Here is a 15,596-nt window from a genome sequence, read left to right as displayed (position 1 = left end):
CTTCAAGTATGATGTAACGGCAACATGGGTCCTCTTGACGGACTCGATTCACATGTCAAAGGGCACCACAAGCCGAGGGCATTTCAGCACGAGGTAGGGACACTAAAAATCTAGGGACATGAGTAATGTAGGGATGGGCATGGAAAATGTAGGGACGTGGAAAGTCTAGGGACTTGGATAATATGTGAACCTCTTAAGAAATTCTAGAGCTAGATCAAATACTGTAGAGAACCTCTCCAGAAGCGGCAGGCAGGTAAACAAACTGATTTCCGTTCCATTGCATTTAAATCCAGTATAATACTCCTCACTGGGTTCCCACAGTATGTAGGAATGTTATGCCCAATGCTACCGTGTTTCCAGCAAAACGCCCGCTAGTCTCGAAAGCCATCCATTCATCCATCCGTGGGTGATCCGTAGTGCGTACCGTGTAGCTTTGCACTGTACACTGCGCCCCAACTCCCCAACCCAAGCACGACGAATGTTTCCTCATCCTTACTTCCGGTTATTGAAGAAACTGCTCGCCACAGACCCCAACCCACTGGCACTCGACCCGAAACTCTGCCCCTGGGTACCACTAGCACCGTCGCGGCGTGAATGCTTGCTTTGTTTGCCTTGTTTGCGGCCCTTTCCCTTCTTGGCATAATCCTCCGTCAGGGATCCGAGGATCGCGCCGCCCAGCGCGCCCAGAACGCCGTGGCCGACTTTGTGCCCGCCGAAGGCGCCGGCCGCGCCACCGGCCGCAGCGCCGAGGAGCCCGCGGTCTGCTTCTGCTTCGGGGCCGGAACCTTGCTGAGCGCCGGGCTGGCCGTTGTAGTATGATGTGTTTGCACCGCCGGTTTGGGGGTAGTAGTTTTGCGCCTGCGAGTGCGAGTACGAGTTGTAGTAGGGTTGGTGTGACTGATCGGAGAAGCCGCCAGAGGGGTGTGATGATTGATATTGATATTGGTTGTTGTTATTGTTGTAGTCGTACCCGCTGTTGGTGAAAGCGTAGTGTTGGTCGTAGGGGCCGGACATGTTGTTGTGTGTTGTGGATGCTGTACGAGGAGGTTGTTGCAAAAGATATGCGAGGGGATTGTTAGGGTGTGGGTTCTGGGAGGACTGTTCCTTTGATGCTTTGATGCTTTTGATGCTTCTATGTCTTTGATGCTTTGGTGCCTTGACTTGAAAGGACTGGACTGGACAGGTACAAGTGATGCGATAGGATGGGATGGGAAGCAGAAATGAGACACCCGGACTTGTTTGGGCGGTTCAAGGTTAAATAACTTTTTCCCTCACCTTGTAGATCGATGCTGCCTAACAGAATAGTCAAAAGCAAGCAAAATACGAGTACCATTTACTCGTACCTCATACGCGGCTGAAGCAACGCAGACTCGGCTCGGTGCGTGGACAAGGAGGCAGAGGCAACCCGTTCGGCATCTCCCAGCCATACAGAACGCGCGGCAGCGTCACAGCCTCCCCTGAGCCTTGCTCGCAAGTATGGAACCGAGCACGTGAGTGAGGTGTAAATGTTCTGGAATCCTGCTGAATTCGCTCGACGGACCCAAATCCTCGTGGGGATGATGGCATCGATGGAGTAAACGCGGATTTGGGAACTTGGGGATTGATGTGATTGGTGTGGCGCAGCCGAGGAAGACACTCGGCTGTGCGTATGGTTCGCCGTAGAAGAGGCGCAGCGCAAGGCTGGTAAGGCTGTGTATGGCTGTGCAAGAGTGTGACCGAAATTCTCCGGCTTGCCACAACTTCGCCTTTAACGAATCGCTTTCGTTTCTCCTTGTTTTGCTTCTCACGCGAGGAAATATTATCATACCCAAGGCACTGCTGTTGATGCATAGCATAACAATCCTGGTTCCTTCTACTCGTACGCTTCTTTCGCACATCGATTGGCCATGCTGGTACAAGGAATGGTCCTGCATACCCGAGGATGATGCAACATTGTGACTCGCTCATCAGCTGCACAGTACGGGCACTCATAATACTGTTTGGCGACAGGTGAGAGAGATTCTGCCTGATTTACTTCGATCTGCCTGTGATTTTACGAAAGCAAGTTCTGTCTTGCTAGCAGAGCTCGCCGACTCCCGGAGTTGCGAGTGCTAGGGCAAGAAGGAGTACCAGGATAGCCAACACCAGGTACATCGCGTGGTGATGTGTAGGTGTGAGATCTTGCTCAACCCCTCCTATACATGTCCTTACAATAGTAGCCTATCAGGCTCTTCCAATCAGCCAAGGACCACTTTATGGCAGATCACGTTCTGGGTTCGTCAATATGACCGTGGCAGTCCGAGCACCTTCTCTCCAATATAATTCTTGATCATCTCTCTGCTGACAGGAGCAATCCGTGGTATCATAATCTCCCGCAGATACCTCTCGACGTGGTACTCCTTTGCATAACCCATCCCGCCGTGCGTCATGACCGCCCTTTCACAAGCTCGAAAAGCCGCCTCGGCAGCCAAATATTTCGCGGCATTGGCATATTCGCCCGTCTCATACCCAGCATCATACATGCGGGCAGCCTGATAGATGACCAGCCTAGCGGCTTCAAGCTCCATCCAGCTCTCCGCCAAAGGGTGCTGGATAGCCTGGTTCTGCCCAATCGGCCTCCCAAACACTTTTCTCTCCCCAGCATATAGCGCGGCTCTCCTCAAGGCCGCGAATCCTATCCCCAGTGCTTCAGCGGCAATCAAGATTCTTTCAGCATTCATTCCATGCATGATCATCTTGAATCCATTGCCCTCCTCGCCAATCAGGTCCTCCCGCGGTACCTCCCACCCGTCGAAGAATAACGTGTTCGAGTCCACGGCCGCCCGTCCCATCTTTGGAATTTCTTGAACTTCGACCTGCGCCCTATTGAGATCCGTGTAAAATAGGCTCAGCCCCTGACTCGGCTTCTTCACCTCCTCCAACGGCGTGGTTCTAACCAAGATAAGTATCTTCTCTGCGACCTGTGCCGTGGAGATCCAGATCTTCTGCCCACTCAGCCTGTACGCATCCCCATCCTTCACAGCGGCCGATTGCAATCTCAGAGTATCCAGTCCTGTATTCGGCTCCGTCACGCCAAAACAAGCCCTCTCCTTGCCCTCGATCAGTGGCGTTAACATTCGTCGCTTCTGCTCTTGGGTTCCGAATTTCCGGACGGGCTCTAACCCGAAGATATTCATATGGACGGCACTCGCCCCGGCGTACCCGGCCCCTGATTCAGAAATCGTCTGCATCATGACGCTTGCTTCCGAGATGCCCAGATCTGAACCTCCATATTCCGAGGGCATGCATATGCCCAACCAGCCCGTCTGGGCGATGGCTTGGTGGAATTCCACGGGGAAGCGGTGCTCTGCGTCGGCCCTCAGCCAATAGTCATCGCCGAATTTGGAGCATATCTTCGCAATGGATTCACGGACCGTTCGTTGCGTGTCGGTCAAGTCCGGATCATGGTTTTGGAGGTACTCCGTGCCACGCGCTCTGTGGCAGCTCGTTGACGAAAAGGGGCGTAGGCAGCGTAAGGAGTTGTGGATAGGTGATTGAAGCTTGGACCTTCCCGTGAGTCTGATTGCGTGGAATACGTTCCTGATTGTATGTGCGGTTGATCTTTTGGCGGACATGTTGTAGAAGCTGTTGCGTGGCAGGACGCTATATAAAAAGAGGCTCGATCATAGGATTCCGTGCTGCTGGTTGGGTCCTCATTCGCGGCTCCCACCGGGCAGCCTGCTCCTAGCTGTCCTCGACGGAGCAACGAATCACCAGCGGGTTACAGAAGCATATGGAACAATGAATAATAGACCCTGGCGTTCGTAGCCGAGCCAGTCACAATTACTTTGCGAAGGTTTCTCTCCCAAGCAGACGCCCAGGTCTGTTGTTCGCGGAATTTGTAGCAAATGGGCACAGACTCCAGGCAGACCGTCTAAAGCTGTCGAACTGTGAGGCACCCTAACCGCTCGAAGATAGCTAAAGGCGAGGTTGTCTTGTCAACTGCCACTGTCCCCTGTTACTGTAGCATTGTGGATACGATTCTCCGCAAAGGAGCCTCGTCAGCCTCGGCCCACGCACGGGATACTGGCAATCTACCCCAAGCTTCCACTCTCCACATACGGAGCACTCGTGCTGGTATGGTTTCCCGTGCTTGGGGTGTGCTGAGACAACCTGAAGAAGGGCTCCAACATCCTGAAGTAGGGCTCCAACACCCAGTGGTTCAGTTCCAAGAGCAGGGCAGAGCCAAGCAGCGCAGCAGGACTGACTCGGGACCTGGATCATCGATCTGAGCGCCGGACAGTGCAACAAGAAGTTTTGCCGTCCGGTTGCTTCGTGCTTCCTGCTGGGTGGTTCTCATATTACTTGATGTCTCGAAGCCTTTCATGTCCATATCCACATCTTATCTACATCTACATCGACTTCAGCAAAGACGATGACAATGGCAACGTTGAGGCCCATATCTACCCTTAGACAGCACACCTTTGCAAGCTCAAAGTCATTACTGGGGCCACTGGCTTTCACGATATGTTCTCGACACCAACAGAATAATCAACGCCGGGAGAAGTCCTCAACAGCAGCGCCAGCAACATCTACATCGCTACCAAATACGGGCGCCCTCCCCCTATCAGGTCTCAAGATCCTGGACCTCACCCGCGTCCTGGCCGGCCCGTTCTGCACACAGATCCTCGCCGACTACGGCGCCTCGGTGCTCAAGATCGAGCAGCCCGGCGTCGGGGATGAAACCCGCCAGTGGCGCACGGCGGGCGAATCGCAGAAATGGAAGGACGAGCACCCTCTTATGAGCCTGTATTTCGCGGCCGTGAACCGCAACAAGCGGTCCGTGACGGTCAATCTCAAGGAAAGAAAGGGGATCGAGATCGTGAAGCAATTAATCGCGCGGGGTTGGGACGGGAATGGCACAGGCGTTAGCACGGGCGTGGACGTCGTGGTTCATAATTTCTTGCCCGGAAAAATGGAAGCCATGGGGCTTGGGTACGAGGATTTAAAGAAATTGGGTTCCGTGGGTGAGAGGCTGATCTACGCGGGTGTGAGTGGGTATGGGCCCCAGGGTCCGAGTGCGCAGAGGGCCGGGTATGATGCGATTGCGCTGGCGGAGGCGGGATTGTTGCACATCACGGGCGAGGAGGGACGGCCGCCGGTCAAGCCCGGTGTGGCGATGGCGGATCTGTGCACGGGGTTGTATGCGCATGGGGCCATCCTCGCGGCGGTGAATCAGAGGCAAAGGACAGGGATGGGATGTTTGATCGAGGGCAGTTTGTTCGAGAGTAGTTTGAGTTTGCTGATTAACGTGGGGTTGGCGAGTATGAATCTGGATGTGGACAAGGGGCCCGAGAAGAGGAGGAGAGGGAAGAGGCTGGGGTTGGGACATCCCAACCTCGTGCCGTACGGGGGATTTGAAACGAGCGACGGGAAGATGTTGTTTGTGGCAGCGAATAATAATAGGCAGTGGAAGGGATTCTGTGAGAGGATGGGTATTGCTGGATTGGGCCAGGATCAACGATTCAACACCAACGATGGGAGAGTGGAAAATAGAAAGGAGATCAATCGGATTCTGCAGGGGAGATTTCGCGAGAAGACGAAACAGGAGTGGCTGGCCATCTTCGAGGGGAGCGGACTGCCCTATGGCGCAATCAATGACCCTGTGGAAGCCCTGGAAGAGCACACTCAGACCAAGGCGAGAGACATGGTTATTGAAGTTGATGACTTCGAAGCAGCCAGGGATAATATGCTGAAGCTGATCGGCCCAGCCATGAAATTTGAGGGTTCGAAGATGGAACTGAGAATAAAGCCGCCTTTATTGGGTGAGCACACCGGCGAGGTCCTGGGCCAGCTAGGGTATGATGCTACAGAGGTAACCGAGCTGAGAAACTCCGGCGTTATATAGGCACGGCGTCCGGATGGCCATGTGGGATATAGAACATAGATCAAGAAATACCTCGGTCGGAACAGGGTGAATTTTGTCCAAAGACCATCGTGGAGATCCGGAGGGTCTATTATCCCGTGATGATAGTACAAGGGCAATCCATTTCCTCACCACTGGAAAATGTACAATGCTTGATGTTTTTCGAGTCTTGATCCGTGTCTAGCTCCGCCAGCATCCCAGGAGAAGACCTCTCAGTGTGCATCGGGTTGGGCCATGATATAGGTCACCGCTTGCTCAACTGTAACGATGTCAGAGGTGGAATCAAGAGTGCTTCAGATTTGGCTTACCACTATGAATGGCATCGGCTTCCTTGTCGGGAATCTCGATGCTGAATTCTTCCTCGATGGCCATGACCACTTCCACGGTATCCAGACTGTCCAGTCCAAGGTCATTTTGAAAGTGCGCCGTCCCACTGATCTGTTGCTCCAGTTAGGGTTGCTCTGACCATCATCCGGAGAGGCTGGCGTACCTTTGTTGCGTCTGTAACCTGCCAAAGTGTTAGCCAACATCACATGAGTCTTGTACCACGGATGCGTACCTTATCAAAGTTCTTCAACAGGTCCATTATCCGTCCTTGGACCTCGTCCTTCGACAGACCAGCAGGTGCTGAGTAGCATCTTATACTCTGAGCGACGAATGAGGGAGCAATTCGTGATGATTGAAGTAGGGAGGCAGAGATCTGGGAGCGGAAGACAGGTAACTGTCGGGGCACTTGGGTCCTTGTGGCTGCATATAGCGCTCTGACAGCACCTGCGCGAATCATCTTGGGCAGGACCCTGAAGAAGATGGGTAGATGTGGAGGACAAGGGAAACGGTCGCAAAGAAGGAAGGCTTGCGTCTGTTGGCGTAATGATTGAATTTCTGGACGGAAGGCGCAGTTGCAAACCAGCGAAGCTTCGGGGTCGCCAGAGCTGCCCTCGAAACAGCAAGTCTGCCGATGCGGCCAATCAACGGGCTTGAGATCCGCATTACTTCGATGACCTCGCCGGCTCGATTGAACTCTTTCTTTCCCTTTGCGCTCGCCACACTTCGACAAACTGCAGTCTGCGACTCCTAAGGGCGATGGCGTCGTCATTTCGTCCAGCATCGCGACTGGTCGCGCGGCCATTGACGAGTTCGGCAGCCATTTTTCGACAAGCAGAATCGTCACCCTTCATCCGCGCCACAGCCACAGCTCAATTCCATAGCTCACGTCCTCGAAATGCCCTACCAGCAGGGCCTCCCCCGGCCGGCTTCAGACTACCAAAACCCAAGAGATTTGATGAAGGCGAAAAGTTGATGGACAAGGCCAGCAATTACTTTCTGCTCACTGAGATGTTGAGGGGGATGTATGTCGTGCTGGAACAATTCTTCAGACCACCGTATGTGAAAACCGCGCCGAAGCGAGCTGTGGAGTCCGTCAGGAGATGACACTAACTTCGGAATTGCAGCTACACAATCTACTATCCCTTCGAGAAAGGTCCCGTCTCGCCCAGATTCAGAGGCGAACATGCCCTAAGGAGATATCCCTCGGGCGAAGAAAGGTGCATTGCATGCAAGCTTTGTGAAGCAGTCTGCCCGGCACTAGCCATCACAATTGAAGCCGAAGAAAGAGAGGACGGCTCGAGGAGAACAACTCGATACGATATTGACATGACGAAGTGCATCTATTGTGGCATGTGTCAGGAGAGCTGCCCGGTGGACGCCATTGTCGAGACACCTAACGCAGAGTATGCCACCGAGTTTCGAGAAGAACTTCTTTATAATAAGGAAAAATTACTGGCCAACGGTGACAAATGGGAGCCTGAAATTGCGGCTGTGGCTCGAGCAGATGCACCCTACAGATGATTATCAGATCGTGGGAGTTGTACATAAGTTTCACGATGCGAAGGCTATCACATCGTACCCTTGGCAAAATGCATTTGAGCGACTGAGCACCTGCTCCGTATGAGTGTGACATTCACATCTACTTATGAGTCATTTTGTATGTCTATTGGAATTCGGCAATACCTAGATCCCTCACGTCGCGGTGAGCCAATACTGTACTATTCTGGCACTCGACCTCATCCCAGCGCCCGCATTGTCAATTCAACTCTAGACACCACAGTTAGAATCATGCATCTCACAAAGTCACCCGGGGAAGAGCACTTACACAGCAAATGTGCCCGCACTGACTGGCATGGCCCTCACCAAGGTCGGCCCAATGCCGGCCCAAAATCCCCTCCACCCAGCAGCTTTCCAGGTCTGGCTAAAACAGTCCCTCATGCTCTTGTACTTCTGTTCCTTTCCAAACCCATCACTTTGCATCTTACTCTTGATGACATCGAACGGGTAACTCGCAATCCACAATGCCTCGCCAGCCAATCCACCATAGAAAGCGACTTTCGGTGACGATATTTCTTCTCGCTTGACATTGTTGCGCTTCATGTCCCGCGCCATGAGGTATTCGAAGGTAAGGAACCAGATACCATAGGCTTGAGCTTCTCTGTAGTATGTCACAGCCTGACCACGATACAGTCCCTTGAGCACACCTTCATGTGCGGACAGCTTCTTGATGCAGTCGAGAGGCCCAGCGTAGAGCCGATCCGCACCATGTGGCTGCGTCTGCAGTCTGATCCTCACATGCTCGATCGGGCCGGAAAGCACGGAGTTAGTCAAGCCAGCAAAAGCGCCAGCCAGGTAGTATTGCGAGTAAGACAAACCCGCCGGTCGGTTCTGGCGGAGATTTCGCTCCTCAAATGCTCGTCTAGCGTAGTGAAAAGCACCAAACTGGACGGAGACACAGGCGCCGATGCCGATTAGAGGCGTGAGAGTGCCTTTGTAGAAAGCTAGGGGCCCTTCATTCTGGAGGATAGAGCTGGCGCAGGAGAGAGCGCTTGGGTATTTTGTCGTTGTTTGGAGGCGGACTTTGACGATGTCTGGAACAGGTCGTGAGATACCGCTCCGCAAGATAACTAAATCCATTATCGCTTACCGAAGGGTTGACCTGTAGTAAGTGTCAGCCCTTGCTCTTATGGTCTAGTTTCGCCTCCACTCTTCACTTGAACCATAGGATATAAGTCGAAATCATATCAACCTATACGCCAATCTTCCAGGTTCGTCTCAAAGTCGCTGGTCATGCATGCTCGACACCCAGTGGCCAACAAAGTTGAGCCAAAAGAAGTTTTGTCACTTACCCAACAGAACCTGAGCAACACCGCCAGCCGCACCTGCAAAAAGATCCTTTGCGGTCCTCGCCCAGCTGCCGGTCTCGACCTCGTGCTTCTCGATATCCTCAACGGCGTCCGCCATACCTGCTCCTCTTCTGTGACGCCTGTCTGAGCTATCTCATCCCCACAAACTTACAGCGTCGCCCTAGCAAGCGAAGGAGCATTGATATATTTTCTGCCGGAATAGCACGTCATTTGTCAATGCGCCTTTGTCCCCGAGAAAAGCGGGCGGGGCCGCAAAGCATCGATTGGTTGTCGTTATCTTTGCAAGGCACGGCAAGGCTGACAAAGAACGCAGCATGCTGTGCAGCACACCGTATGATATGCGCTTCGTGCTTTAACGCTCCGTCGGAAATCCGGGATCGACTTCTCGGGCAAAAAGTTATCAGGCAATGTCGGCGTTGCTCGTGGATTCAGCAGTAACGCGAGCATCACAGACGCGGTCGAAGGAAGAGTGACTCAGTATGCGAAGGACAGTGGCGCAGAAGGTTCGTTCCTCCATCTACAGAAGATTGCATGTTACATACTAATCCCCGTGCAGCTACTGCAAGGTCAAGACATCTGCTTCTTCTGCGCATTCAGACATGGCATCGAGTCTCGCGTTGTCAAGTCGCTGCAACCGCAGCGGCGCCTGTACAGGGCGGCCAAACCCTCGAACCGCCCGGCCGGCGCAGCGGCAGCCCGTATAGAAGAGGAGGAGGATGATTTCGCCCCTCCAGCACGAGAACTGCTAGGCTGGAAATGTCGTTGCAACCACGTCAACAAGCCGGGAAGATCAGACTGCACAATATGTATGAGCCCACGGCCTCAGAATGCCCAGATGGTCTACAGAGACTCAAATCCACCCATACCTGACCACTTTGCCGCCTCTACTTCGAACGCTCGCCTCCAAGCAAGTCCCGCTGGACCTTCGGATCCCAACTCGATATCTGCGATCCTGTCCCAGGCGCGACCGCGGTCCCAGGCAGCGACCTGGGGTCGCGCCCAGCCAGACACTCAGAACAGAACCTCACAACCTCGGGCCGATGCACAGTCATCTTTCAGAGGTCGAGATCATGGTATCGGTCCTCCAACTGAGAAGAACTGGAGGTATGAACGCCGTGGAGAGTCTTCTGACTCAGAGCGGTCGCTTTTCAGGTACCAGGGGGGTCAGCGGACACGCCCTGCGGAAACGAGAATCCGCGGTATCAGTGCTGCCGATCGAGTTTATCAAGAGCCTGGACCGTCGTCACGACCATCTAGGACGCACGGTGATTTTAGGGCTCGCGGAATTGACCACGCAGCGTCGAGCGAGACCGGCCGACGGAGCTTGCCTTCGAGTAGAATAGGAGCAGCCATAGGGAGGCCTGGTCAATACCTTTCACCGAGGGCAGAGCCTGAGTTCGAGGGTGCTTCTGGTGAGCCACAGGCCTGGACGCCCATGGGGCCAGCCCCATCGAAGCGGCCGCCACAAGGTGTGGCCAGTAGAGAGGCGGATGGCAGGGGGACTCGTGATAACGTTCGTCTTTGGCGACCGGGCATGGATGGTTCTGCCCTCCCTCAGGGGTCAACTGATCAACGGTCGGGTCGGGAACGGCGTCCACAACCAGCGCTTGGGGCTCCCCTCCAGGCAGGAAACGTTGATGAGCAGGTTGGTATGTTAGACGATGGGCCGGTTGCAGACGAAACAGAAGATGATTGGCGCAAGCGGAAAACAACAGGTGGCAAGGAGCGCGACAGGAGAGCTCGACTCTATGAAATCGAGGAGGACGGGCCGCTCCAGGTATCACGACCAGCTAAAGCCCCTACAGCGAGAAGGGGCAGTGTTTCACGAGGCACTTCGGCGGGTTTTGATTTCGACCCAGATCTGGCCGAGGAATTCCTCGACGAAAAGAAAAGGCGAAAGAAGAAGGGGAAACAAGCCAAAGCCGCGCAGCAATTAGCGCGGCCGGAAATCGTTCTGCCCGAGTTCGTCAGCGTGGAAAAGCTTGCGCAGGGTCTCAAAGTCAGACTACCCCAGTTTCTACAAAAGCTCGAAGAGGAAGGATTTGAAGGTGCTAGATATGACCATGTCCTGGACTCTAGCACCTCCGCAATGTTCGCAGAGCTCTACGGGTTTGAGCCCGTGATTAAAGCAGTCGATCAATCTGGGGATATCTTTCCTCGACCGCCAGCAGAGGATCCTTCCGGGTTCCCCCCTCGGCCTCCAGTCGTCACCATCATGGGCCATGTCGACCACGGGAAGACAACTATACTGGACTACTTTCGGAAGGCGAATGTGGTGGCATCAGAGCATGGCGGCATCACGCAACACATCGGTGCGTTCTCAGTGACAATGCCCGGGTCGGAGCGCAACATCACGTTCCTCGATACTCCTGGCCATGCCGCTTTCTTGGAGATGCGCCGAAGAGGTGCTGTCGTGACAGACATTGTTGTTCTGGTTGTCGCTGCAGATGACAGTGTTAAGGCTCAAACGATCGAAGCTATCAAGCATGCCCGTGAGGCCGGTGTACAGATGATTGTGGCAATCAACAAAGTCGACAAACCTGGGGCCGATATCGAACAGGTTAAACGTGATTTGATGCAATATGACATAGTTGTAGAGGAGTTCGGTGGAGAATACCAAGCTATCCCTGTCAGCGGAAAGACAGGTCGCGGGATGGATGACCTGGAGGAAGCAATACTCACTTTAGCTGATGTCGCCGACTTCCGCGCCGAAAACGATGGACCTGCTGAAGGCTGGATCATCGAGAGCAGAGTGGGTATCACTGGTCGTGTGGCCACGGTATTGGTGCGTCGCGGTACACTGAGACCAGGTGACTTTATTGTTGCTGGTACCACCTGGGCGCGTGTGCGAACCTTGAGAAACGACGCTGGAGAATTGATCGAAGAAGCACCTCCTGGGACTCCTGTCCAGCTTGACGGTTGGCGAGGCGATGATCCTGAAGCTGGACTCGAGGTGTTGCAGGCAGAGAACGAACAGCAAGCCAAGGATGCGATTGCTGTGCGAAAGGAGAGACAAGAAACAGCTTGGGAAATGGACAATATGGCGGCGATCAACGCTTCGCGCGCGGAAGACGCCGTCGCGCGAGCCAAAGTTCTCGAATGGGAGAAAGAGCAGGGCTACCTGTCCATGGGCTACAAGAGACGTCCCAAGGACAATGAAGGCTGGGTTGAGAAAGGGTCCTCGGGAGCCCAACTGGTGCATTTCGTCATCAAAGCCGATGTGGCTGGCAGCACTGAAGCTCTGGTTGCTGCTGTCAGCGCGATCGGCAACAACGAAGCCCGCGCCAATATCGTCCACAGCGCTACAGGCAGTCTCACAGAATCGGACATCAAGATGCTAGCGGCAACAGGAGAAGTTGCGTACGCAATTTCGTTCAATCAGCCCATCGATGGAGAGATTCGCCAACTTGCGGCAGCTGCTCGTATCCAGATTCTGGACCACAACATCATTTACAAGGTGACCGACGATGTCACTGAGAAGGTCAGTGCAGAACTGCCGCCAATTGTCACCCAGCGCGTCTTGGGAGAAGCAGAGGTGGGAGATATTTTCGACATCAAGATCAAGAAGGGATCTATGAAGATTGCCGGATGTCGCGTGACCAACGGCACCATCCGGCGCTCAGAGAAGATCCGAGTGCTGAGGAGAGGCGCAGTGATCTATACTGGTAAGTGGATTTGATCTTAAAGTGGCTTCTCGCTTGCTGACCACCTATTAGGCACACTCAACTCGTTTAAGAACATCAAGAAGGATGTCACGGAAATGCGCAAAGGCTCCGAGTGTGGGATGGGCTTTGAGAACTGGGACGCATTCGAAGTGGGCGATCAGATCCAGTCGTTCGAGGAACACACCGAGAAGCGCGTGTTGCATTAGCGCTCGGTCCTGCCTGATCTAGACAACTCCGAACATGAGAAGACCACGTTTCAGACCATGAAGCTGGCAACGTTGAAGAACAACCAGCGAGATACTAAGCGGAGAGCTCGGCGGCGGCTCGGTGGCAAGGAGCAAGGCGCAAGGCGGCCCTGCAGCAGCCCGCTTAAGCCTGCTTATTTTTCTCCGGGCGTCTGCCCGCCTATCGATCACCTCTAAATGGCCTGTCTTGGCGGCACCTCCACCCGCCCAGAATCATCTTAGGGCGGTTTGGTCCGTCACATCACCACCAACCATCGCTCCCTCCGCTTGTTGTTCCTGACAGTGAACAATTCTCACAACATATTCTCACCCACGTCGCCCAGGTTTCACAGAACAGAGGAAACATGTTTCAATCAACAATTTCAGACTCGCAATATGCGACCGACGCCGAGCGCGCGAAGCCAGATGGCAATCTGCCACGCGACTAGGTGGGATACGTCAAGAGCTGTCTCGAAGTCTCTTCAATGCAGAATAAATCCCAAACACTTCACTTGCATTACTTGGAGTTTCCTTTGCGACGAATTTCCTTTGTGGTTGTATACCAGTTACTACTGTCTTGTCTGGTTGAGTCCTCCCTCTCACTACTGACCGAGCCTCAATACTTTATCAGCTTCCTCTCGCGATTCTGCTGGATCAGATATGCATTTCCTTGCTTGCTCAGTAGCCCTTTCACTTTTGCTATCGTCGGCATTGGCCGGACCAATTCAACGGTACGTCTAGCCCAGCAGAGCTTACTTGTCGTACTAATGTCCTCACAGACCAGATAATGTAATTCGTCATTCAAACCAACCTCTTAAGCGTTATGTCGTCAACGGTCTTTCATTATCGCCCAGATCGCCGTGGAGGCGCCAAGCTCCAACAGACCCTGCAAATGCGGCGGCCGCAACCGAGACGGCCTCAACACCAAACGCATCAGTGACTCCAACTGGGAGCGGTACGGAGAATGGAGCAGTCCCTGCCGTGGGCGTTGGAGGCACAGATAATCGAAGTTTACTAAGTCTGTTAACCCAGACAACCATCGAGCCAGCGACACAAGTTGCCACACAGGCAGTGGTCCCTATCGAGACGCAGACAGCGAGTTCTCCAGGCAACACTGCCGCTTCACAGGCAGCAAACGGAACAGACGATAGCACCGGACAAGCCGCGGGGACGGAACCGTCTACTTCTACTTCAAACAGCACAGGGCCTGCTCAGACTGGAAGTGGCACAGAGAACGGAGCAGTCCCAGCCGTGGGTGTCGGAGGAGATAACACCAGCTTATTGAGCATTCTAACCCAGACCAGCATCCAACCAGCCACTCAGACAGCTGCAGTACCAGTGCCAGAGACAATCGCTTCCACAGCAGAGAGCTCTCCAGCAGCGCAGACCGCCTCAGCTGAGCAGAATGCAAACACCATATCCCAAGGCCCGGGCACGGGAACAGCAATCCAGCGAAACACAGCACAAGCCGGAACACAAGGCCAGCCAGCCTCGACGACCACCGTGCAAGCTCAGGTAACCGTCCTTGCGACCTCTGTCGTCACAGCCGAAGTCACCGCCACAGCTCCAGCTTCAGCATCGTCGTCTCCGCCTGCACCCTCTCCAGATACGGGAGCCCAAGAACCTGACTCAACACCGGGCACCCAATCCATCACGGTCGTCTTCGTCACCGTAAGTCCCACCTTCGCCGGCCCGATCGGTGGGTACTCGACCTTGACTCCCGACGCAAACGGCAGCGTTGCGCCCACTGAGGCTCAATCGGCGCCTGCATCCCAGTCCACGTCCACGTCCACGTCTGTATCCCAGCAAACCCCTCCACCAACCCCCTCGACTTCCACAACACAAGTAAATGTAAGCACCATCCCGCTGGGACTAGCCAGCATACCGAACACGCCCGTCACCGTCGCGTCTTCGAGCAGTCCAACCATCCTCGCCACGGCTTCCACGTCATCCGCCGCTGATGGCACCGCGCCCGCAACGTCGACAGTGACACAGCCGGCTAGCCCTGCCGCCTCAACAGCGTCCACGTCGGCGACAATCTCGAGCTCGAATTCGGGCCCGACTCCCGACGCATCAACCGCCTCAGCCTCGGACGGCCTCGCCGTCGTGCCCGTCACGGTGACGAACATCCAAGCCGCGGTGACACAGACGCAGACGGTCACGGAGACGCAGACCGAGACCGCGCAGATCACCACGACGGCGACGGCGACGGAAACGGTCACGGTGACTCAGAAGTTGTTGATCACGGCGCGGTAGTGTAGCTCGATAGTGTACTGTGGTGGTCTTGACGTCTTATGAATGTCGACGATACCGGTGGAATGGGAACGGCACGCGATGGCATCGGGCGGTGGATTTGGTCATATACTGTAGTAGTACATGTATGCGTATGTTATGTACCTAGGTAATTGTGTCGCGCCGCTTGCCGCTTGTCGGAGGGGCGGATATCCCGTGTAGAACAACGTTGGTGAATCCACCGCTCTAGCATCCCGTGGGTGTGCTGTGTGTGTATGCCTAATCCATCAATGTTTTGCCCTTCGAGTGCTCCGTTCCTTGAGTTCTCCTCGAGGTACATGGATTTGATGACCGGGTTCTGGATGGCAAGCAGAGCCAGTACTACAGCCCTACCCTC

The 15,596-nt window shown here is 54.4% G+C and overlaps 8 protein-coding genes across 8 annotated transcripts; 4 read left to right on the top strand and 4 right to left on the bottom strand.

The window, feature by feature from the left end:
• Positions 1-492: 492 nt before the first annotated feature.
• On the bottom strand, positions 493-1,014 carry A1O7_03942 (uncharacterized protein; the record flags this gene model as incomplete). Its single annotated transcript, XM_007757958.1, has 1 exon — positions 493-1,014. The coding sequence occupies one exon, from the start codon at positions 1,012-1,014 to the stop codon at positions 493-495; it is 522 nt and encodes a 173-aa protein (XP_007756148.1).
• A 1,244-nt stretch (positions 1,015-2,258) lies between these two features.
• A1O7_03941 (acyl-CoA dehydrogenase) lies at positions 2,259-3,593 on the bottom strand (the record flags this gene model as incomplete). Its single annotated transcript, XM_007757957.1, has 1 exon — positions 2,259-3,593. The coding sequence occupies one exon, from the start codon at positions 3,591-3,593 to the stop codon at positions 2,259-2,261; it is 1,335 nt and encodes a 444-aa protein (XP_007756147.1).
• An 806-nt stretch (positions 3,594-4,399) lies between these two features.
• Positions 4,400-5,866, top strand: A1O7_03940 (uncharacterized protein; the record flags this gene model as incomplete). Its single annotated transcript, XM_007757956.1, has 1 exon — positions 4,400-5,866. The coding sequence occupies one exon, from the start codon at positions 4,400-4,402 to the stop codon at positions 5,864-5,866; it is 1,467 nt and encodes a 488-aa protein (XP_007756146.1).
• A 230-nt stretch (positions 5,867-6,096) lies between these two features.
• Positions 6,097-6,668, bottom strand: A1O7_03939 (NADH dehydrogenase (ubiquinone) 1 alpha/beta subcomplex 1; the record flags this gene model as incomplete). Its single annotated transcript, XM_007757955.1, has 4 exons — positions 6,097-6,143; positions 6,193-6,322; positions 6,375-6,392; positions 6,444-6,668. 4 exons carry the CDS (start codon positions 6,666-6,668, stop codon positions 6,097-6,099), a joined length of 420 nt encoding a protein of 139 aa, XP_007756145.1.
• Positions 6,669-6,967: 299 nt separating this feature from the next.
• Positions 6,968-7,732, top strand: A1O7_03938 (NADH-ubiquinone oxidoreductase 23 kDa subunit, mitochondrial; the record flags this gene model as incomplete). The annotated part of the gene is made up of 2 exons (XM_007757954.1): positions 6,968-7,266; positions 7,336-7,732. 2 exons carry the CDS (start codon positions 6,968-6,970, stop codon positions 7,730-7,732), a joined length of 696 nt encoding a protein of 231 aa, XP_007756144.1.
• Positions 7,733-8,032: 300 nt separating this feature from the next.
• Positions 8,033-9,175, bottom strand: A1O7_03937 (solute carrier family 25, member 46; the record flags this gene model as incomplete). Its single annotated transcript, XM_007757953.1, has 3 exons — positions 8,033-8,802; positions 8,859-8,870; positions 9,061-9,175. 3 exons carry the CDS (start codon positions 9,173-9,175, stop codon positions 8,033-8,035), a joined length of 897 nt encoding a protein of 298 aa, XP_007756143.1.
• Positions 9,176-10,612: 1,437 nt separating this feature from the next.
• On the top strand, positions 10,613-12,949 carry A1O7_03936 (translation initiation factor IF-2; the record flags this gene model as incomplete). The annotated part of the gene is made up of 2 exons (XM_007757952.1): positions 10,613-12,743; positions 12,795-12,949. The coding sequence occupies 2 exons, from the start codon at positions 10,613-10,615 to the stop codon at positions 12,947-12,949; spliced, it is 2,286 nt and encodes a 761-aa protein (XP_007756142.1).
• A 678-nt stretch (positions 12,950-13,627) lies between these two features.
• A1O7_03935 (uncharacterized protein) lies at positions 13,628-15,223 on the top strand (the record flags this gene model as incomplete). Its single annotated transcript, XM_007757951.1, has 2 exons — positions 13,628-13,698; positions 13,747-15,223. The coding sequence occupies 2 exons, from the start codon at positions 13,628-13,630 to the stop codon at positions 15,221-15,223; spliced, it is 1,548 nt and encodes a 515-aa protein (XP_007756141.1).
• Between the last annotated feature and the right edge of the window lie 373 nt (positions 15,224-15,596).

This window comes from Cladophialophora yegresii (genome assembly GCF_000585515.1).
Source record: "Cladophialophora yegresii CBS 114405 chromosome Unknown aczIN-supercont1.3, whole genome shotgun sequence".
Classification (NCBI taxonomy): Eukaryota; Fungi; Ascomycota; class Eurotiomycetes; order Chaetothyriales; family Herpotrichiellaceae; genus Cladophialophora; species Cladophialophora yegresii.
The sequence above is the reverse complement of the archived record's forward strand: the minus strand, read 5'-3'. Positions and strand labels throughout refer to the sequence as shown.